This window comes from Microcaecilia unicolor, chromosome 4 (genome assembly GCF_901765095.1).
Source record: "Microcaecilia unicolor chromosome 4, aMicUni1.1, whole genome shotgun sequence".
Taxonomy (NCBI): Eukaryota; Metazoa; Chordata; class Amphibia; order Gymnophiona; family Siphonopidae; genus Microcaecilia; species Microcaecilia unicolor.
In genome coordinates, this window is record NC_044034.1 from 291,301,046 (window position 1) to 291,324,085 (window position 23,040).

General features: G+C 44.7%; 1 protein-coding gene across 2 annotated transcripts in view; it reads right to left on the bottom strand.

Moving 5' to 3' along the window:
- GGCX (gamma-glutamyl carboxylase) overlaps positions 1-23,040 on the bottom strand; it is a 103,102-nt gene that overhangs the window by 45,297 nt on the left and 34,765 nt on the right. For both annotated transcript variants that reach the window (XR_003941974.1, XM_030201680.1), the window contains exons 4-10: positions 21,995-22,160; positions 19,593-19,671; positions 18,266-18,372; positions 11,741-11,904; positions 9,182-9,471; positions 4,392-4,523; positions 2,118-2,269 (exon numbers count right to left, since the gene is read on the bottom strand). Coding sequence is in view for 1 of the 2 variants with exons in the window: in XM_030201680.1 (XP_030057540.1) it covers positions 2,118-2,269; positions 4,392-4,523; positions 9,182-9,471; positions 11,741-11,904; positions 18,266-18,372; positions 19,593-19,671; positions 21,995-22,160 (1,090 nt within the window). In the remaining variant the exon portion in view is untranslated. The remainder of the gene's footprint in view (positions 1-2,117; positions 2,270-4,391; positions 4,524-9,181; positions 9,472-11,740; positions 11,905-18,265; positions 18,373-19,592; positions 19,672-21,994; positions 22,161-23,040) is intronic.

The window sequence follows — 23,040 nt, forward strand, 5'->3', positions numbered from 1 at the left end:
GGGTTTATGATAATTTGGGGGAGGGTCTAGTGGCAGCAGTTATCCCCCCCCCCCCCTTATGCGTTATAAGCTCCCTGCTTCCCACCAAATTTGTCTTGGGTTCCATCTCCCACCTTTGACCCATGCCAAGAGGGAGATCCCTTCTGTTCATCCTGATGTAGTAATCGTGAATGCAGAATCAGCTCCCAAGAGTTGGCACTAATAGACACTTGCTAAAGGACCAAGGGACAAGTAACAGACCCGAAACCCGGTTGCTGGCTTGTTTCAGTGGGGAGGTATGGGGAACCTTCCCAACACTGTGCAGACCAGGGAAGAAGGGGAAAAGATTCATTCAAGGTACCTGCTCTGACATCCAGGCATCCTGTAACATCTGAAACAGTCTTGTTGCAGAGCCACAATGTCTATCATCTAGATACCAAGGAGCCTGTAAGTGAATACTAACTAATTGACTTTTGATAACAGTTAACATCTGCTTAAGTGTAACAGCAAGTGAACTGTGCAAACCAAGCCCTCACCACCACACCTGTGAGTAGATTTGTAAAACGAAAACGAGGAGTCGTTTTGTCATTTTTGTGCTTATGGAGGAGAGGAGAAACCTACTGTATTATAGTTGGCCATCTGTGTTGAAACGGTTGAAGCTGTACCCACATCAACTGAAGGACCGTAAAAGATCTGGTTTTCAGCAAAAGAACTGGTTTGGTCTCCATCATTGTATGAAGTGTGAAGTCTGATGCAGAGCCTCCTAGGTATATCCTAGGCCTCCTAGGTATATCATAGTCCCGCCCTGGTCCCAACAAATAGTATGCACCCTGTTGTCCACCTATCCTGAACGTAATATAGGCCACCACCTAGACCACCTTACCAAGCGGGGTTACACCTATAACTTGCATTATGTACTACAAGCGGGGTTTATTTTAGAGCCCTGGCTATATCTGCCCCCCCTGTAATCTGACACCTAAGTTCCGAATTTCATGTCAACAATAGATGATCATAATTTTTCCTCAGCACGATGGTGCCAAATGCCTTATACAGACCTGACACAGATACCTGTAGCTGGTTAGGTGGAGTAAAAAGGCAGACAGAGGATGTGTTTCATAATTTTTTATCTGTTAGCTTACAATTTTGGTGCCAAGTTGTACAGTTATTTTAAAGGTGAAACAGTAAGTTATAGGGCAATATTCAGCCCATGGTGAATATTTTATTTTTTTAACGCCGACCACTGCAGGCTGAATTAGACTTAGATGTTCAGTGCCAGACTGTATCTGGCTATCACCTATTGAGTATCCAGGTTTTCAGTGAGTCACCGAGTATTATGTCCTCACTTGGCCAGTGTTATTTAACCAGATAGGGGTCTCTCCTGCCAGGTTAAACAGCACTGAACACCTACCCTTCAATGTTTTAACCCTTTATGTCCAACTCTTCCTGATCTACCAAGGACGGGCCTCTGGCAGGCAGGAGCTGGCGAGGAACTTGATTGCCATAGTAGGTTGGGGGAAAGGGAGTACATAATGAGTGCCACCGATTACAGAGAGACCCTCAATAGGGAACAGGATGGGGAGGGGGAGGACTAGGTAGCAAAATGTTTTATGAAGTACTGTATGATGAACATTTTTGTTCATACTTTCTGCATCTACTCCAGTGCTTCTATGAATATGTCAGTTTACTCAACTTAAAAAAGAGAAGCCAGACCTTTTGCAGCAGGGGCGTAGCTACGTGGGGCCACAGGGGCATGGGCCCCCATAGATTTGGCCCTGCCTCCCCACCGCCACCGTCGGGTACCTTTGCTGGTGGGGGCTTCAATCTGGACGTCAGACTCACAGAAACAGAAGCCTTGCAGATCAGCAACACGACAACGCCGGAGAAGAGGACTTCGGCTGGCGGGGGTTGTGGACCCCCGCCAGCAAAGGTACCTGACGACGACGGCAACAGGGGAGGGTTGGTGGCGGCAGGATGGGGGTCGAAAGAGTTGGCGCCGGGGGGGGTCAAAGGTGGCAGTAGGGGGCTAAAATGTGCCCCCTCACCTCAGGCTCTGGACCCCCCTCCCGCCAAAGTCTGGCTATGCCCCTTGTTTTGCAGAACAGACCAAGTAAGGAACCACCCCTTCACCCTCCCCTCACCTCTGCTGGAAGCGATCATTGATGGACACCCAGACATCGAAATAGATCTCAGGGTCTGAGACATTGTAGTTGTGAAGAAGTTGGTTCAGGCAGGTAGCATATTGTTTCAGCATGTCTCCATGGTCCTTCCAGCGCCGGGTCTGTGTGAACACCTGTGCACACACATATTTGCTTACTTTTAACACCAAGGGAACAGCCATTTGCCACACCTGCCACATCAAAGGACAACCGACATAGGTGGGTTTTAGGGTGTTAGAGAGAAAGGCCTCACTGCTGATACAGTCTTTACTTAGGATAAGGTCACACAGTCTGACCTTGCAGCTTAGTGGCATCATGGTATGCCATGAAGACTCTCCCATGACCAGTGTGACAGAGGAGGGGAGAGAAGTATCCTCTATGGGCTTGTTAAGGAGAGGTGACAAAATACAACCGGCCAAGGCTTAGAATAACAATGAAATCCAGCCATGAGTCAGAAGCAGAGAAACTCAGAAAAAGGTTGTGGGGATAAAGGGGAAATGAGGCAGAGAGATCAAAGTGGAGGGGATAAGAAAGAAGCAGTAGCACAAATATCCTTAATTGCCCAGGCATTAAAATGCCTAGTTATGGCTCTGAGTCCCCATCTCGCTCTAAGAAGAGCAATAGGTTCGGCATTTTGAAGAGGAATCTAATCCCACTCCAACGGGTTTCCTATGCACACAACACATAAAAAGCAGATGATATATATTTCACTTGAATAGTATTTATTTACACTACATAGGACAAGAGCCAGGTATATCACCTGATGACAAACCAAGAATGAGTATACAAAACTCATGCAGTAGCAGCCAAAGCTGGGCAAATACTAAACCACAGACAGAAGAAAGGAGTGAGGATAATGGCCTACTCCTGCATAAAGCATTTGTCAGACCACATTTAGAATATGGAGGTGCGAGGTTCAGTTTTTGGCACCCATCTTCAAAAAGGATCTCCAAGTATAAAGAAGGGCCATTAAACCCCTAAAGGGGACATTGGGGGGGGGGGGGGGGTTACATAGCTGAAGGATTGTCCAAACTGGGCTCTTTGACACTGGAAAGAGGTCATTTAAGAAAATAATTACAGTTCACAAACATATCAAAAGGACTGCACAGGAATCTCACAGGTGACCTTTTCACCAAAGTGGAGGAGTTGCCTAGTGGTTAGGGTGATGGACTTTGGTCCTGGGGAACTGAAGAACTGAGTTCAATTCCCACTTCAGGCACAGGCAGCTCCTTGTGACTCTAGCCAAGTCACTTAACCCTCGACTGCCCCATGTAAGCCGCACTGAGCCAGCCATGAGTGGGAAAGCGCGGGGTACAAATGTAACAAAAAAAGAAACAAAAGAATGACAAATCTCTAAGACAACGGATTTCACCACCTTCACAAGAAAGAATTTCTTACTCTGGCAAAATATTTTCTAATTTCACCTGTTAATGTTACAACACTAAATCAATTCAGAAGTAAATAGATATTTTTACAGGATAATGGCGTTGGTGGGTACAGTGATCTTGCTTCTATGAAGTTCTCCACTAGGGAACTGAATTTGAGTCCATAAATTCTAGCTAGCTGCTATATTTGGGGGTGGACAGAATATTTATTCACTGTTGCAGAACTGGTTACAAAGTTGTCCCACCTTCCCTTGAATTCCTGAGTACAAAGTTGTCAGGCAATCTGAAGGCTAATTCAGTAGACCTCTTTCTGTTCACTCCTTTTCCAGCCCTCTCCTCCCCCTTTTCTATACAGCAAGGAAAGGGAGGTAAATGTATACAAAATGAGGCAAAACATGGGAGAAAGTGGTGAAAGCACAGAGGATCCTTAGCTGACAGGAAAGGAGGGGAAATCTAGGTATCAAAAACATTCTAACAGAAAGGAATTTAGACAGACCAGATAGGTTTTAGGGTCCATGTCTGCAACTATACTCTATAACCCACAGAGAGATTTCAGAGAAAGCTAGCGCTGTTCTCCAAAAGTCACATAATTCTTTTGGGGGGAGGGGAGGGGAGGGGGATGTACCATATACACTAACCTCATACTTTACTTGGGTGGGGAAAGGCGGTATTTCATATAAACAAAGCTCTGACCTTGAGGGTGGCAAATAGGTGGGGTGTGCTACACAGACTGGGCTCTCACCTTACCCTATGAAGCAAAAGAATGCCAACATACCAACTGCACTGTTTGCCCTACCAGGTGAAAGGGGAGTGAGTTGGCACCATACTTGGGAGGAGAGAATGTGTTTTCTATACAGGTCTGTGTCCTTACCCCTGGGTTGAGATACCCAATTTCCCCAGTCACGCCATCCTTGTAGGTGATTTTCACATGCTGGTGAGTACGGGAATGAACCATCATGTCCCATGAATATCCGTACAGCCCATTGGTCCAGTTATTGTAGCCCTGGTAAGAAAAGATGAGAGAAGGCAATTGTATGAAAGGAAGAGAAGCAGAAAAGGCATACAAGAACTAAAACCAGGGTTTTAGACAACCACAAGGTCATTTCTTGACACAGCCTTTCAATTTCACTTTTCAGAAAGAATAAATCCTTCCCTTTTTTCCCCCCCAGTGAAGCAGCACGTGACTGGTACATGGTTCCTGTTGCTTTTACCAGCACAGGTTTTCCGGAAATAGATGTGGCTGCTAATCAAACTACAATCAATTTTACAATGCCAACGTTAATAACACAGGAAAGTCATCCCCGTCTGTGTCCTCAATTACAAACACAGCTCATCTTGCTATTTATCATCCAACAGGAACAGGATTACTGAGCAACAAGTTTATATTGAAAAAATAAAGCGGGGGGGGGGGGGGGGGGGGGGGAAGGAGCAGTAAAAACTAGAGACCAGACTGGTAGATAATGATTGCCAGTCCAGGCTTCTGCTCCCCAAGTTAGCTGGGAACAGGGATAGATTTAAGTTGTAGACCTCCCTAGGTAAAAGGAGGGAACAACCCCCTCCCAAAATCTTTGCCCTTGCCTGGATCCCACTTTTTATGGTGCCTTCTTCAGCTGTACCACAGCAACTAACAATGCTTCTCTGCAGCATGGGGCCTTCTAGCACATATATACTGACAGGAAGTCCCACTCCTTTCCCATGGTACGGGCTTCTTGTCACCATGGAAATCTGTGCAAGGGGCGGGGCACCACAAGGCTTGTCAATAATCGCATTCTGGAAGGCCCTATGCTGAAAATAAAGTACCAGCCATACCAGATTTCAATCAAGGCATGGCAACAGCAGCAACATTCCAGCACTTATCAAAATTTGGTACCGAGGCAGCTGCCTATGTTGCTATACCTAAATCGAGTCCTGCTGGGCATGCTGCAGAGGTCACATTTATAGTCCTGGAGGAGTTAAGGATTCAACAGGGAGATCATCCCAGAAACTGCACAATGGCACCACCTAATGACCACAGAGGCAATAACCACAGTTTCAGAAGGCAATCTAGTGCATGTCCTCCTAACAAGGACTGTTGCTGCCATGAATGAATTGAGTGATTTTGGAGTGGATCTAAAACAGGAGAAAAAAGAAGAATTAGTAGCTCTAAATTAAGGCTCATGCAAATGTAGCACCAGAGAGATTGGATTTAGAATGAAAGCCCCAAAAGAGCAGGAGGAACTGCCAGGTCAAATTTTTAAAAAAAGGACAACGAGAAAGGAAGTAGTGCAAAAGTCAACCCAAGTTAGAACAAATAAGATCACACAGCAACAGGGCAGAAATAACATACAAATACCAGCATCATACACTTATCCTAACTACCATGTCACACCTCTTTTAGCTCAGACAGGAACAGGGTTACCATATTTTGTCCTCTGAAAGAGAGGACACTTGTCCCGCCCCCTGTCCCGCCCATGCCCCCTATCACATATTCCCCTCCCTGCCCCCCCCCCCCATCACCTCCCCTCCCCTTACTTACTATCTACTGCCCTGGTGGTCTAGTGACCTCTTCGGGGCAGGAAAGAGCCCCCTCTTTCCTGCCCGGAGCTCTGTCCTTGCCCTGCATCCTGTTGCTGTGACGGTCTCGGGATTCAAAATGGCCGCCGAGAGTTGGAGTCTTGCGAGGCCGCTTCAACTCTTGGCGGCCATTTTGAATCCCGAGACCGTCACAGCAACAGAATGCAGGGCAAGGCAGCGCTCCAGGCAGGAAAGAGGGGGTTCATTCCTGCCCTGAAGAGCTCACTAGACCACCAGGGCAGTAGATAGTAAGTAAGGGAAGGGGAGGGGAGGCTAGGATAGGCCCGCCGCCCGCCCGTTTGTCCAGAAATCCAGACAAACAGGCGGACTGGCAAAACCCATCCAGACGCCCGGACATGTCCTCAAAAAGAGGACATGTCTGGGTAAATCCGGACGTATGGTAACCCTAGACAGGAAGAAAAAAAGTCAGGAAGGCCCAGCGTGCAACAATAGTGACTTCAGGGAGGAGATTTCAAGGGGGGGGGGGGGCATAAGATGAGACTACCAATACAACAAAAACCTACCCTACCCACTAAAAATAGCATTTCATACATTTAAAATTATAAGTACGGAAGGTTAATACAGTTATATAGTTAAAAACAAAGTTTTAACCACATTAATCTGTTGCAACAGAGCGGACACCCTGGAGGGAGCAGACATGAGAAATGATCTATAAAAATCAGAAGCATATTACTATTATTATTATTAGCATTTGTATAGTGCTACTAGACACACGCAGCGCTGAACACCTGATACAAAGAGACAGTCCCTGATCAAAAGAGCTTACAATCTAAATAATGTAGACAGACAAGACAGTTACGGGTGAGGGAAGTAATGGGAGCTAAAAAGGCAGTTAAGGTTTAATGCAAAGAAATACAGGAATGATGCATTTTGGGTGCATTAATCCAATGGAGCTGTATACGATGGGGGGGGGGGGGGGGCTGATGCGCACAAACAGGAAGACTTCGGGGTGATCTCAAGGTGGCAAAACAAATATAAGAAGGAGGTAGCCAAGGCCAGAAGGATGCTAGACTGTATATACACAGAGGCAACCAGCAGAAGGGAGGAGGTGATAACGCTCCTGTACAAATCAGAGGGGGATCAGCGGGGCCAGTCAGGGGTGGGGAGGGTAGCAGTATGGGTGTAGAAGTTTGTGTGCATGTGTGCGACAGAGGGGTAGGGGCGGGCGTGGCGATTTTGGAGGGGTGTGGGTCGACATGCACGGAGGGGGATCGGCGGGGCCAGACTCGGAGGGGGGGGGAGTGTGAGAGAGAGAGTGTGTGAGAGAGAGAGAGAGAGTGTGAGAGTGAAAGAGAGTGTGTGTGTGTGTGACAGAGTGAGAGTGAGTGAGAGTGTGAGAGAGAGAGTGTGAGCATGGGAGAGTATGAGTGTGAGTGTGGGAGAGAGAAACTCCTCAGTCAGCAGATAGAGGCAGCAGAAGTGGAATAGGTCCGGAGTTCGTCAGTGTAAGTGCTGCTCGAGTAGGAATTAGGTGCCCGGACGGAAGCACGACATGTGCTCCACGGCGCTGGGCCACTTCTACACCCTGTCTATGGGGCTCCAGCTTTTTCCCAGGTTGGTCCTACCACGACCTCCGTAGTCAGCGTTGTGCTGCGACGTTGGTCTCTCCCTGGCCAAGCCCTCGCGTACCGGTTGGTGTTTCATCGGTTTGCTCCTCCTGGATGCCTCTTCTCAGCTGCTGGCTCAGTCAGATCCAGTCTCTCCCTGCAGTCTCCCGAAGAGCCCAGGGCCCGAACCAGCAGGGAGAAGCGTGGTCGTAATCCATGCAGAGGCTCTGGTGTGGTTCGTCTCGAGCTATGCTCAGGTCTTCTGTGTGGGTGTTCTGCTGTTCTCCTTCAGCTCCCCTTGCAGCCGTCGGATTCAGCCTTCGAATCTGGGGGGGGGGGGGGGGGCCACGTGCACGGAGGGGGATCGGCGGGGCCAGACTCGGAGGGGGGGAGGGTAGCGGCATGGTGGAGGCATCGCCAGGAAGTCTGTAATTGAGCGCGGTGTCCTGCAGTGAGTGACGTCTGCCTGGCTACAGATCCTAGCTCAGCAACGCCGAAGGAGCCACGGACACAGGCAGACACATTAGAACGTTGGTGGTGAGAATTATTATATAGGATGTAATCCACTGTTTAAGTGTCTGTTCCTTGATGTATTATTTGAAATGCAATTTAAAAAAAAGAAAGACTAGAGTAGGTCCAAGGAGGTACGGAGGGCAACTATTAGAATATGGATTGGGGGGGGGGGTGATAAGTGTGATGTTCTGTTACAACTAAGCAGTATTAATGGGGGGAGTATTGGATGAGGGGGAAGTTAGGGAGGAGTGAGGAAATAAAGTCTGATAACGACCAAGATGTAAGGATTTGATGATACATGTTAAGAGATAAATGCTACTGTAGTAGCAGAGAGCTCAATATTTATTTATTTATTGCATATGTTGAAGTCAGTATGCCATTAATAATAATTGTTGGAACTTTGATAAACCTGTAGGAGCGGTAGTTGTATTGAGAGTGGATAAGAAGGGGAGGGATGAGTAAAATGCTGATGATGTGGTTATTACTGTGATCTCACAACTGAGTATATTGAGTCTGTTGACTATTTAGTTGTATCATCATAATAAGGTTGGGGGGGCAGGGGTAGAAGGGGGAAGAAAATGTAAAAAAAGTTTTAGAAACTTGTTTAGTAATGTACTGGATTTATACAGCATAATTTGTTTGTGAATCTTGTTTAGTGAAATGTACTGTATGATTAATATGCTGAAATATTAATAAAATCGTTTAAACATAGAATATGGATTGGGCAGAGGGGATGAAGGCTGGAAAGGTCAGCATGGACTTGAGCCTGGTTTCACTGCCCCTCTCGCCCAATGTTGCACGCAGTGATGCTCTTATACGACATGAAGTTCTGCAGGTGGACCAATGAACTTTCACATTACTTTTCAAGTCACAAAGGCCATGGCTAACCATTTCCTTTCTCTCTTCAACTCCCTTAACCCACCCACTGCCCTGAACCTGCTACAACCAGCTTAGCTTACATCTGCAGATTTATCCAGGAATCTCTCTGCACAGGCTGTGGGAGAGGGATGGAGACTGTTCCTCCTACCTGTGTGAGGAAGTGGGAATATGGCAGGAAGAACTGCTCCAGAATGTAAACCACTGTGAAAACAGCTCCCAGTTTCTGCCTCAGCCCAAGCTTCTTCTCTGCCCTCCTCTGGCCTTGCATCTGCTCTGTTCTACTTCCCTCTTTGTAGATACACTCCTCACTGCGTTGTGGAGGCTTGACCGGCGGCAGGACCTTCCTGAGCACAGGCGGGAATTTCGCCAGCAGCCGCCGTGGCCAGTCTGGGTAGCAAAAAAGAGGGCTGGTGGCCAGCATGGTGTAAGGGAACATACCTGTAAAGGAAGCAAGGGGACAAGAGGAAGTTCCTCAGTTGGAGCCAAGGCAGTGGAGGAAGAATGTGAAGAAACAGGGTTACCCTGACCCCCTCACTTTCCTCCAGACTGCAGAATATAGGACACGAGAGGCATGCAGCAATGGAAGAGTCACTGCACTCAACTTGGATCACTGCAGGTAACAAAAAGTGGCTGTAATATCCTACTCAATTATGCAGACCTCGACAAGGAATTACAGCATAGGGGCTTTCTTATAGTTTTATGCATGTGAAGCAAGCATATTTCTACTTTTTAATGTGTGTATTCATCTTTTCTGCAAATAAACTGGATACATGTGGAAAAGCTTTATACAGTTGTCCCCTTTCTTACCTGAAATGTAGGTAATGTGCAGATTTCTACCTGTGGAGGTGTTCCCAGTGCAGGGTTAGGCTGAGGAGGCAATGTGCGTAGTCTTGGTTGGAAAAATAATCCACAGAAAGAGCAGATACAAATCTCTGGATAGAGAAACTTTTCTCCTTGGGAGATTTTCAAAGAGAAAATGTGCTTATGCTTTTTTTTTTAACTGATGCAAAATCCTTGGAAGTTTTGCACCAAAACATAGTTTGGAAAATTGTCTGCTAGATGTTCTTCCATGGGCTGTAGTTCACTACAACATGCTGGATATCTTCAAAGGAAGCTTTGGCATGTTCAAAGATCAAGAAGTCCTCGGTTAGTCTTGTCTAGTGCAGTCTAGTTTCATTTTCAGTGACTGTCCAGCACAGTGATGGGTTTAATTCTGACCAGGGAATTCAGATGTGCCACATACCTCCTTCAGTTCAGTTGTGTTGGGTTGAACCCCAGCCCATGTCTGGAATATTTAAAGACTTTAGGGAAGAGTGTGTGTGCTTGCATATAACCTTTTTTTTTTTTTTTAGATACAAAATAGAAATCTAATTTTTTGATTCACCTGTACTCTCTTCACTCTGTTGCTCATAGATTGTTATAAATGAAACATTTAAGGACTATAATTATACCAGCAAATCATTAAAAATGTGTTTCTGTGTACGTATTTGTATGAATACACACATACAAATACGTACACAGAAAGCGGAGGCGATCCAGGGAATTAATGGCAGTCGAGAGCTCACCCAAATGATTATTGGAATACGAAGCAGCCATGCAGTGTAAGAAGCATTAACTAAGCTTGGAAGAACTTGGTGACCCCCTGATGAAGGCAAAGCTGAAACTTGGCCGAGTTGGGTTCTTTTTCCAATAAAATTCTTTTGGGTGAACTCTCGGCTGCTATTGATTCCCTGGATCACCTCCGCTGTTTGTGTGCTTCTGCGGAGAATTTTCTCCTTTTTTCTATGTTATTAATCTCATGTTAGCACTGGGGCTTAACTCTGATGCCATAGGGTCAGGCTCCCCAACGCTTGAGAGCCAAGGGCTATGTCTCATTGCACAGAAACATGAAATGGCAAAACTAAAAACACTGAAAATGTTTACAATGTATGAAAAGTTTTCATGAATTGAAAAACCCTGTGATTACACTTGTTAAATATACTGTAATTCTATTTAGAGGTCTGCACATACTATTAGTATTCTGCAATCACTTTTTGCACCTGCATTGAATTTCTATGCTTAGCCTTTCGTTTCTTTTTTTTTCCTTGAAAATCTTTCCACATGGTATTGCCTTTATTACAGATTTAAGCGTAGAGCCTCAATGAGGTAAATTTTAAAACCATGCGCACTAGATCAAAGACAGCTCCTACTTCAAAATCACATGTTTTGCATCAATTCTGAATGTGGAAGAATGCACGCACTTTCTATTTCAAAATTGCTGTGGGCACTTATACCTGCTTTTTGTGCAGGGAAAATTTTGATGGAAGATTACATGCAGGTTTGAAAACATCTACATATGTACTTTTTCTTCTCTGACCTAAGCATGCCCCAGGGAACATCATTTCTCAATACATCTAAACAGTATATACATTGTGGATCAATGCATGAATTCTTGGGCACAGAGTTTGGACAATTTACAGTGCAGCAAAAAATAAAAAATAAAGTTAGGACAGCAATATTTTCAACCCACTCAGGCAGAGAGCAGCCTGGAGCAGATGCATGGAGTGAAAGAAGCCCAATGGGAAGCACTGAACTACAGCCTTCTAAATCCTGAGAAATAAACATGCACCGGCTACTCTAGGCATCTCCCTAGAATATATGTACAAAACAGCAGAAGATTTAGCAGCCTCCTTCCCGATACCCTTCCCTTCCATTATTCACACCTTACCAATGCTGAAGAGCTGTGAGTTCATGCAGTGGAAGTAGGAAACAAAGCAAAGGGCAAGTGGACGAGTGGCATCAAAGAAGAGCAGGTACCCTGCAGTCAGGTCCAGGAACAGTCCTCCTCCATGCACAATTAGCAAGTTTGTCATCTCTTCCGAAAGGAAAAGCCTGCCACCAGAGCACAACAGCATCATTGTCATTCACTCGTAAAATGAGCCTCCATTGAGTGTACCAAGGTTCATTCACAACCAGCCCATGACGAGAGTTTAAAAAGCACAGTTACCCACCCGCATCTACACAAATACTGGTACTACCAGCCATAAGAACGTGGCAGCAGTCATTCAGTTGTACAGCCAGCCTCAAGAGCGCAGTAACATCATCACAACCTGCATAATCTATTCTTCTATGTTATGTCAACAACCTATGCAACCCCATCCACTCCTCAGTAAATTTTCACTTTCATTAGAACAAACTCAGCTCTCATCTCAGATTCCACACTGCCAGATCCTCAAATCTAAGATCTGGAAACCATTGGTTTGTGACAGGCCTATAAGTGTTTTAGACATGACCACCCAGTGCTTTTTTTTTTTTTGTAGGAAAAAAAGATATTGGTACTCATACAGGGTCAACCTTAAGGGTGGGGTCACTATCTAAAGCTCCATCCCCACAGCAGCCACACCCATTTACCAACCATTGAGCCTATAAAAAGGCATAATTGAAAATAGTACACAAGTCCCCAGGTCCAACAAAAGAACCCCTAAGAATGAAAATATCTGGACAAAAATAATCAGCTTAAACCCCCAAAACCCTGACTCTGGCTTGCAGGACAACACCAGAAAAACAAAAATATTTTCCCCTCGTACTGCTGTAAAGATAGCAGGCATAAATTTCAAAAACTGACATCTTCCATTCACTAAATTACATATTAATAACTATACATTTTATTTTTGTTAAATTTGTACCCCGCGCTTTCCCACTCATGGCAGGCTCAATGCGGCTTACATGGGGCAATGGAGGGTTAAGTGACTTGCCCAGAGTCACAAGGAGCTGCCTGTGCCTGAAGTGGGAATTGAACTCAGTTCCTCAGTTCCCCAGGACCAAAGTCCACCACCCTAACCACTAGGCCAAAAAATTAACGGTTACCACACTACTTTATCTTAAACTAAAAATAAAATTCTTTTTTCTACCTTTGTTTTCTGGCCACTTACTTTTTTATCAGTTGTGTTGGTTCCAGTTTCTGGTTTCTACTTTCCTCGTCTTCTTTTAGCTCTACTACCAGGATTTCCTGTTTGTCATTTTTCTCTCCTCCTTTTCCTTTCAGCTTTCTTCAATTTTATTTTCTGTCTGGCCATATTTAGTTCTTTTTTACTATCCAATCTTCAATTTCCCTCTTTTGACTGTCTACCTACAGCTTTTGCCTCTCTCTCCCCAATTCCATCCAGCATTTCTCCCTCTTTTGACTGTGCCTACCTACAGCTTGTCCCTCTCCTCCCCACTTCCATCCAGCATCCCTCCCCCCTCCCCTTCTCTCCCCATCCAGCATCTCTCTCTCCCCTTGCCCTCCCCTCTCCCCATCCAGCATCTCTCTCCCCCCTTGCCCTCCCCTCTCTCCATCCAGCATCTCTCTCCCCCCTTGCCCTCCCCTCTCCCCATCCAGCATCTCTCTCCCCCCTTGCCCTCCCCTCTCCCCATCCAGCATCTCTCTCCCACTGCTCTCCCCATCCATCATCTCTCCTGCGGCCACTACTGCTTGTCCAAACAAGTCGCAGCAGCAGACAAATCAAGGAGTAAAATGTGCAGGGCTACAATGCTCAGACATGCATTGTTGGCTTTGCCAATTTCCTGCCGCTCCAACACCTTCCTGTTCTAGGACAGGGGATCAGCAGAGCCCACAGCAAGTGTCCTAGAACTGCAGCCCCACACCTACTACTCCGTGCTTTGCCCGCTGCTGCTGCTCCGTTGGGCTGTGGCCAAAGGAGAGAGGCAGGACATTGGGGGGGGGGGGGGGGGGTCGGGATGAATAGGGAACAAAAAAAAAAGCCCTGCATCTACCCTTTAAGACAACAGTGCTGTGGGCACAAAAGACCTGAACCGAACTCTAGCTGGACAGAGTAAATTTCAGGCTCCACATCCTAGTGCGCCTGTGTCCTGAAGACTAGGAAGGAGGTGCAGGGCCACAGAATCCAAGAGGGAAGTGTGGGGGGGGGGGGGGGGGGGGGGGATCAGCCTCATGGAAAAATTTCCTTCCAATTTTTGGCTGACAAGAGGACCTCAAAGTCATCATGCAGATGGGGAGGGAGGCTGGACCCCAAAAAAATCTAAAAAAAAAAAAGAAAGGAAGGAACTAAAATGGAAAACTTATTTTCCCCCACTAGGTTATATCTGTGGAGGTTCTCTGAACTGAGCACTGCATTGTATTATGGAGGTGGAGCAATTACCCTCTCCTCCCCCCTCCCCAACACACAACCCTTTACTTTTGCTGCTGCTTAATGTTACTCCTGGGGGATTCTGAACTACTGCAGCATTTGCATAGAATTCCCCACATCTGCAGACTGTGCAGAATTCTGCCTCTCTCGTGCAGAATTATGTGCAGTCTTTGTCTTTGCAGGCAGAGAGGCACAGATACTGGCAGCTGGAAAGCAACACCCACCCTCTCTACACACTCACCAGTCCAGCGCATAGGAGGAGCAGCTACACAGCCGCAGGTCGGGCTGCTGCCTCCTCTGCTGCGGCCGCAGGTCGGGCTGCTGCCTCCTCTGCTACGGCCATTCCTTTAAGCCACACAGCTGTACAGAGGCCTAAGCAGATCAAAGGAAGAGTCGGGCCTAGGATGGTAGAGGAGCAGAAAGCAGCCAGATGTGCGGCTCTGCAGCTCTTCCTTCTACCACGCTGGACCGGTGAGTGTGCAGGGAGGTGGGGGTCTGGAAAAATGTAGATGGAAAAGTCCATAGAGCATTATTATATGGACTTGGGGAAAATCCACTATTTCTGGGATAAGCAGTATAAAATGTTTTGTTCTTTTTTGGGATCTTGCCAGGTATTTGTGACCTGGATTGGCCACTGTTGGAAACAGGATGCTGGGCTTGATGGACCTTTGGTCTTTCCCAGTATGGCAATACTTATGTACTTATGAGTGTGGGTGCAGGGAGGGGGACTAGAAAAAAGGTGATATGAAGTGAGGGGAGTTGGAAGAAAAAAAGTGGACGAGGGGAGTGTGCGTGTGTGCCATGGGAATGGGGTGGAGGTCTATATGTAACTGCATGGGAAATTGAAGTGGTGGTGGTGGGGGTATTTCATGCCTGGGGGGAGATGCCAGCCCTTATAACAGGGAAATTCTACACAAAAGTGTGCAGAATTTTCAATTTGTTTGCGCAGAATGCCCACTGGAGTAATGATTTGATACATGGTTGTGACCAAGACAGTGGAACTAAACAGTGCAGTAACATATCATTAGAGCTTCAATTCAGTTCTTTAGGTGCTAATTTATTTGTTCTTTAAGGGTACAAAATATTGGGGTTTTATCATTGTTACAGCTGCCATTGCCGAATACCTTTCTGGCTGAATGAAATACATAAGTATATAAGTATTGCCATACTGGGACAGACCAAAGGTCCATCAAGCCCAGCTTCCTGTTTCCAACAGTGGCCAATACAGGTCACAAATACCTGGCAAGATCCCAAAAAAGTACAAAACATTTTATACTGCTTATCCCAGAAATAGTGGATTTTCCCCAAGTCCAATTTAATAATGGTCTATGGACTTCTCCTTTAGAAAGCCATCCAAACCTGGAAGCCATCCAAACTCTGCACTGTTCAGCTAGAGTCAATGCAGAAAAAGCACAAAAATGAGGAAGAACTAAAACAGGCAAAGTGAAAGATGAGACAGTACCGTGGAGCGTGGTATGCTTTCAGTATTTATTCAATGCTATGCTGGATTCTAGCGAGCCTTTCGGATGGGTATTGTACACCAAAGTCAATGTCCTAAATGTTTGGAATCAGAGGCCACTCTTGGACACATGTTCTGGTCTTGCAGACTTATTGTACAATTTTGGACTGTTGTTCAAAGGTGCAGTCTATATTTAAATTTTGTTTGTTTTTGCAGCCTCAGGTTTATTGATTTGATGATTATGCTGGTCTTTCTTTTCAGCCCAACAAAACTAAGCATACCTTGTTGCATTCTCTCTTTTTGCTAACCCACCGTGCCATACTTCGTCAATGGTGGAAAGCAGACCCATCAAATGGAACCCAAATGGTCGAATTTAGTATTTGCTTTCATGATTTTGGAGTATCCCAAGGTGGAATGGGATCACCCTGGTCACTGGAGGCAGTTTCAACATGTTTGGGAACCATTTTGGACTGTTCTGTTGCACAGAATGCGGAGTTGGATCCTAAATTGTTGTACAGTACCTGCACTCATTCTGTAAACTTGGAATTCTAGACCTGGATATGGTCTGAGCACATTTAAAACAATTTAAAACACTTTAGCATTTTTTTAAGTGCATACATATATATATATAAAAAGATAAATTATTCTGAACCCAAGTTTACTATAGTGAGTTTAAGGTTTAACTTGGTTGGTTGGATTTGATCTTCCTGATTTTTTGTAATTTAAGACTACACCATGTCTGGATTACTTAGTGTAACCCCCCTGGTGGCAGAGCAAGGTATTACAATGATGGTACCAAATATGTAACAGTGTTTTCCCAAAATGATTCAACACCAACCAGGGAGTTTAACAATAAAAAGAAAATATTTTTTTATTAGTTGAATTATATTTAAATGCTAATGAAATCTTACCAACTTGCAAATTTAACATATGTATTTCAATTACAGGTTTGCAACACAAATTAGTTTAGTCTCTAGAAACATTGAGAGCATTTTCAGATAAGTATAAATATTACTTACATAAATCATTTAAGTACATTCAATTTTGCAACACACTAGACTCTTCAAAGACTCCCCTCTCCTGTCCCTCAGACCCCCGGAGACCCCCCCAAGGATCCCAACATGTAAGTTTTCCTCTACTCTTTTTTTCTTCTTTTAGTTATCTCTCACTTATTGTTCAGGTTTCCTTTACTATTTTCTAGTATGTGCTCTTTTTAAAATAGTTCCAGTCACTTAGCTGCTCTCTTTGTTTTCTCTCTCTGGCTCTCTTGAACGGTGGGCGCCTTTTCTTTCAGGTGATGATCTCCAGGTTCAACTTTCTTCCAGTCTTTTCCTAGTAAAATGTTCTCACCAATACAGTTCCCTCCCAACTGCCAGTCTGAGCTGTTTGTCACTCTCCTGAGAGTTCCATCAGCATGCGGAACACTCAGCGCATGCACACAGACTACTCAGTTTCACTGCACTGCTCACTGTCTCTACATCAGATCTAGAAGGAGCCAGGTAATCTTTTCAAATTTAACCCATAGGGTTAAATTAGTATTAGATAGGGATGTTGGTGTGAGGTGGAAGTTGGGGGTGGGGGTTTATTGTAAAATGTACAATTGTTATCTGTTGGATTCTTCAGCACATCTTTAATAAAAAAAAGATATTTTTTTAAAATGGCATGTATTTCATAGGTAGGCATACACATGGCTGCAGTATGGGCAGGCTCACATGCACACAACACAAAATACTATATGTTACACATGCATTTCCAGCATTTAGGCGTAAGCACTTATGCCAGCCATGGAGCTGGTGTAAATGCATGCACCAATACACCTAAATCAGTGGTTCTCAACCAGGTTGTCACAAAACATTTCGTGTTGACAGCAAGCCTATGTTTCCTTTACAACCATCAGTGTCTGCAAGCTGGGAAGACCAGCACTCTTGAAAGTCAGGTTCTTGAAATCCCTGTTAACTGGTCCCTATTTCTGCTTCCCCACTACCCTCAATAATAACTGCTGCCTCCAGCACCAACTGAAAATGTTGCAGGTCTGCTGTCCATAGACTGTATTTCCTATATAGTTTAAGTAGCATATTTGCAAGTTTTTGTGTTGTTTCATAGTTTCTGGCAGTGGAGGGATATTGTGTTGCTGTTACTGAGGCGACACTAGAATTTGAATATATTTGTTTTATTGTTGGCAAGTGAGAAATCTAGGACTGATGTGTTCCATACAATTTTTTTTGGGTTTTTTTTTATATGGGATAGACAATTTCATACTAAACTTACAGTTAAATTAAATATTTAGATATGCTTTGGAAACAAAAATCACGCCCCTTCCATTGGCTTCTCTTACAAAGTGGGCGGGGTGCGTCAGCAGCATTTGGGGGCACGTCACACAGGGCACGCGCTGGATTTGTTATGTTCCTGCCCTGATCATACATTTCTCAATTTGCTTTTTTTTTTTTTTGTTTGTTTAAGTCTCCTTTTCCTATCATATGCAATGATCCACCATCAACTTTTTCCAGAAAGAAATTAGGATTTCAAATCCCAAAGTGCAATGGCAAAGAAATTATTATTTTTTTTTAATCCAAACTTCAGCCCAATACTTTGATCAACTCGGTAGCCCTGCCAGTGAAGGAGACACCCAAAGAAAGACACTTACTTGAAGGGGTCAAATAGCCGATGATGTGAGAGAGACCCCATTGAATATCCCTCCACCCAATCAGCATCCAGCTTCTTGATCCCAGCAATAAAGTAAACAATGAAAATCTGCAAATCAAAATGCAGAATCAGGGTCAAGTAATATTACCAAGGTTGTAGATTTTGCTAGTGCAAATTGCTTCATAACGCAGGTTGGAGAATACTACATCAAATTTATTTACATATTTGTGCGAGATATGATAGGAGAGCTGAAACCCCACATCAGACCCTGCCACCAAAAGAACAAAGTACCATAAGAAGATAAGAATAGCTATACTGACATTGAGTGACTGGAAGTGTAATTTGGGGTAGTTAATGCAAATGGAGAGACTAACGGCTTACCGTAGGGAGGGGGCATTGCGACATAGGGGTGGATGGGCTCAATTACAACAGTGACTGAAGTATTTAGGTTAGTGGAGTATTGTAGGAGGGGAAGGGGAGTGAGATAGACACTGCCTTGAGAAACGAGAATGTGAGGTCTGCAAAAAGAGACTGTGACAGAGAACGGGAGGGGGGAGAGAAAAGGGAGGGGGAGGAGGGAGGAGCAGGGGCGTAGCCAGACAACAGATTTTGGGCGGGCCTAGGCAAGAATTGGGTGGGCACCAAGTGTCCCCCCTCCCCCCCTCCCAAATAAAATCTCAGGTGGTGGGAAAACGCTTCTTTCCACCTTGGCAGCAGGAATGCACTGAAAACTAAGCATGCGCAGGTGCCGGTGTTGTGGAAAGTAGCATTTTCATTACCATCAGGGGGAAATCTTCAGCTGGCGGAGCTTGGGATTCCCACCAGTTACCACTAAACATGGGCTACTGTTGGGTGGGCCTGAGCCATAAATGGGTGGGCCCCGGCCCACCCAAGCCCACCTGTGGCTACGCCACTGGGGAGGAGGGAAAGAAAGGGATGAAAATGTAAATAGTTACTGGAGAGATAATAAGGATAGCTGAAAGGACATGAGCTGCCGTTGTTCTGTGATATGTAATGTGCTTCTAAACTTAAGGTAACGTGCTAACGATGTCAGACAAACAAGTAGACATGTCCTGTCTGGAAATGTTCTTTTGTGATTCCTTTACCCTTGAATTAGAACTGAATTGGTCCTCCCCTACTTTCTCTTTTTGCTCTGTGCCTTGATTTGTAGAGGTTTCATCTTCTTTTTTTTTTTTGCTTTCACCTTGAAATGACTGCCATACACTTCATTCACTACCCTATGTCCACCCATCTCTTCTTACTCTATATGCATGCCCATCCCTCCCTCCCTCCCCCAAGATGCTGCAGACTCCTCCTCCCTTCTTCACCTGTGTTCGCAGCACAGTGTAGTTCCACAATGGAACATGAGCATTCCGCTTCTTGGCATTCCACAGCCCATCAATTGACCTATGAGATTAAAAAAAAGCCCATAGCAGTTACATGTTTTTGTTTATTACAAATTTTGATATACCGCGATTTTGCAAATAAAGGTTCATAGCAGTTCACAAATAATTATAAAAATATTAACAGAGACATGAAAAGGAACGACATTATTAAAAGCAAAGTAAAAGAAGACAACAAACACCATAAACCATAAAATTAACAGTTCAACTAGGAACATGAGTTACAGGAGTCTATCAGCTCAAGGCCATCAAAACTCTAAAGATGCACCGAAAGCGCATTGGAAAAAAATGAGTCTTAAGTAGAGTCCTAAACTGACAAAAGACAGCTCAAAACGAATTTTGGGTAGATCATTCCAGAGCTTAAGGGCTGCAAAAATGAATGCAGATTTCTGGGTAGTCTTGTAGTGGGCACATATTCCACTTTCAGTGCCCTTCCCCATCCCTGCCCCATGCTTCTCCCTTATCATAGGGTAGAGAATATGTTTCCAGGGCAGGACAGGGAGCTCATTCACAACAATTCTGGGCATGTCTCCTCTTTGCTTCCACCTCACTTCACCAACCCTATCAGTAGGCTCAGGATACAGCCTATGTCTTCAGCACAAACTGTTTCATAGGCAGACAACAATCTTCCTCCCACCAGGGGCTGTAGGTGAAAGCGCTCATCCCCTATCAACCCAACAATATCAGACCAGATGCACAGAGTTCAAAGCAGCCGCCCTGCCAGAGGGAAATTACTTCTTACTAATATTTGTCACTGCATTACAACATACAGTATATTCTTCTTAAGCAGAAGTTTTCATGTCAAGAATCTAGAAGTACTGGGCCAGATCTAGGTACATATCCCAAAACATTTTGCTCTCTGGACCAGCTGGTGCTGGGTATAACGGCACTGTGAAGGCAGCATTCACTACCCCTGAGAAGCATAGTCTCAACCACCACACAATAGCAACAGCTAAAATATTCTCAAATAGGTTCATCTTTCTTACTGTTTTTATGCTTTGTTTGTTACATTCACTTGTCTTCTGACTGTACTGGATGCCTGCACAGCAAAACACTCTAAGCATAACTTTATGGTGATGTGGGTTATTGACCTAAATATAAATTTTCAAATTCTAAGATTTTCAGTTGAAGATTATCCTAAATCCAGATTGCTATTTTTCCTGCTCAGAGTAAACTGAGAAACTTAACCAACTAGTACTTAAACAGAGGTCAACCGAATTTCAATTTCGGTTACAGTGCCAATTACATTTAACTAGACAGAGAGTGAAACTTAACTAATTAGGTTTAACTAACTCCTAAAGTTAGATGATTAAAGGCCTGGTTTACAAAGGCACGCTAACTGTATAGGTGCCCACAATATTCCTATGGGCACCTACACAGCGTGTGCTAAAAACGAATGCTAGCATGCCTTTATAAACAGGGCCCTAAATCTTTTGAAAATCCACCCTAGGTGCGTGGAGAGAGAGAAAGAGCCATGGCCTATGACCCTTGGCTGAGGACTGCCTCTACAATGACTGGGAAGACTTGAAGGGAAGAAAATATTAAAATAAGCGGGGCATCTTTCACATCCCAGCTGGATGTGAAAGGCGGCTCATGACACCATAGTCCAATAGATGCCATGTGAATGAAGGTCGTGACACTATGGTGCCCCACCAAATTTTAATACTCTGTTTCCTTCCAAGTTTTCCTATCCATTGCAGGGACAGCCCTCTATCAGGGATCATAGGCCATGGTTCCCTCCCTCCCACAGTCCAACAGATGTCAGTTCCAACTGAGCCGAACACCAAATGAAGCAGGAGAAAATTGCCGTACAAAGAAGAGAGAAATCCAACTGAGTTATGTACAGATTAGAACTATGTAACCTTTATAGGCATGGACAACCAGGAGTTCTCAACCCAGTCCTTGGGACACACCTAGCCAGTGAGATTTTCAGGAAACCCACGAGTATGCACAAGACTAATTTTCATGCACTACATCCCTGGTATGCAAATCTATCTCATCCATATTCATTATGGGTGTTCTGAAATCCTGACTAGCTAGGTGTGTCTCAAGGACTGGATTGAGAACCCCTGAAAGAACCATTATGAGAATGTTATCACTTTTAGTTAGTATGTTTTGCTGTGAACAGACTACTCTGCCCCTGTCCATAACAGCTCCTTGAATGATTCTGAGCTCTGGCATCACCATCCACTGCTCACTCAAGACAGATTAAAAACAAATCCAATGTTAATACCAACCCCCACCTACACCCATGTCAATAAAGGCCAAATGTGCCACAGCAGCCAGCGCACCTGCCCTCACCCCCCCCCCCCCCCAAGTCCACATACCAATATCTGTTGGCATTCATGAAGAAGAGCTGGAAGCCAATCAGCCCATACAAGTAGGAATGGTTGTTCCATGCTGTCTTGTCCAAAAAGAAGATATACCAGTAGGGAAGGACAAACATCAGGCAGCTGAGGCGATAAAGGCAGCCCAGCATGATCCCTAGGGCCCCTGTAAGAACAGGGAAAAGTGGTTACTTAGGAATATGTAATAATAATTTTATTTGATATACTGCAAATTAACCATCTACAAGAAGAACACTGCAAGGACATAAGGAGGAGAAAGGCAAACATACACATATAATTCTGCAAATGGAAGAGGAAAGAGAAACACAATGGAAGAGGAGAGGAACATCACCATAAGATATGGAAGCCTGGTTTTGTTGGATTTCTGGTGGTTCAGAGGCCATTAGATGAAAAGAATCATCACCTATTGCACAGAAATCACAGAATCAGAGGAAGAAAAGGGCTGGATAGATGCTCAAGAGGACATTCTTTGTCGTCCAACCAGACCAGTCCAGACTAATGGGATTAGTTGTCAACCAGTGGATGGAGACAAAAACAGAAAGTAGTTCTGTGTGATTAGTCTCCTTTAAGGGCAAAGTGCAGCCACAGAATGTTCTGTATTTTTCTGTCTCCAAGCGGAGGGCGGATGGTCTGTGTAGCCCTACCTGGTGCTTTTCAGTCAGCTAACTTTGTGTCAGCTTAGCAGGGGATTGTTTTCAGATGGGCACTGCTCCTTTTATTTCTATTAATGCAGTTCTAGAGCTGGAGTGACAATCAATGGTGCCGAGCCCTTCCCCACTGCCACCCCTTCACTCCCTAACTCTTTATTTATACCAAGTTGGAGGAAGATACATTTTTTCGTTTGCTGCAGCAGGGATCTTACTCGGTGGTGAACAGTTTTTTTATCCCTCCTCATTTACTACATGCCGCTATATCACTCACTTCCTCATACTTGGATAAAAATCAGGAACAGAAAACTGTTTCCTCTCCATGCAGGTATAAGAACCCATGGTAAGCTTAGGTAAGTGTACTCATATAACAAAGGG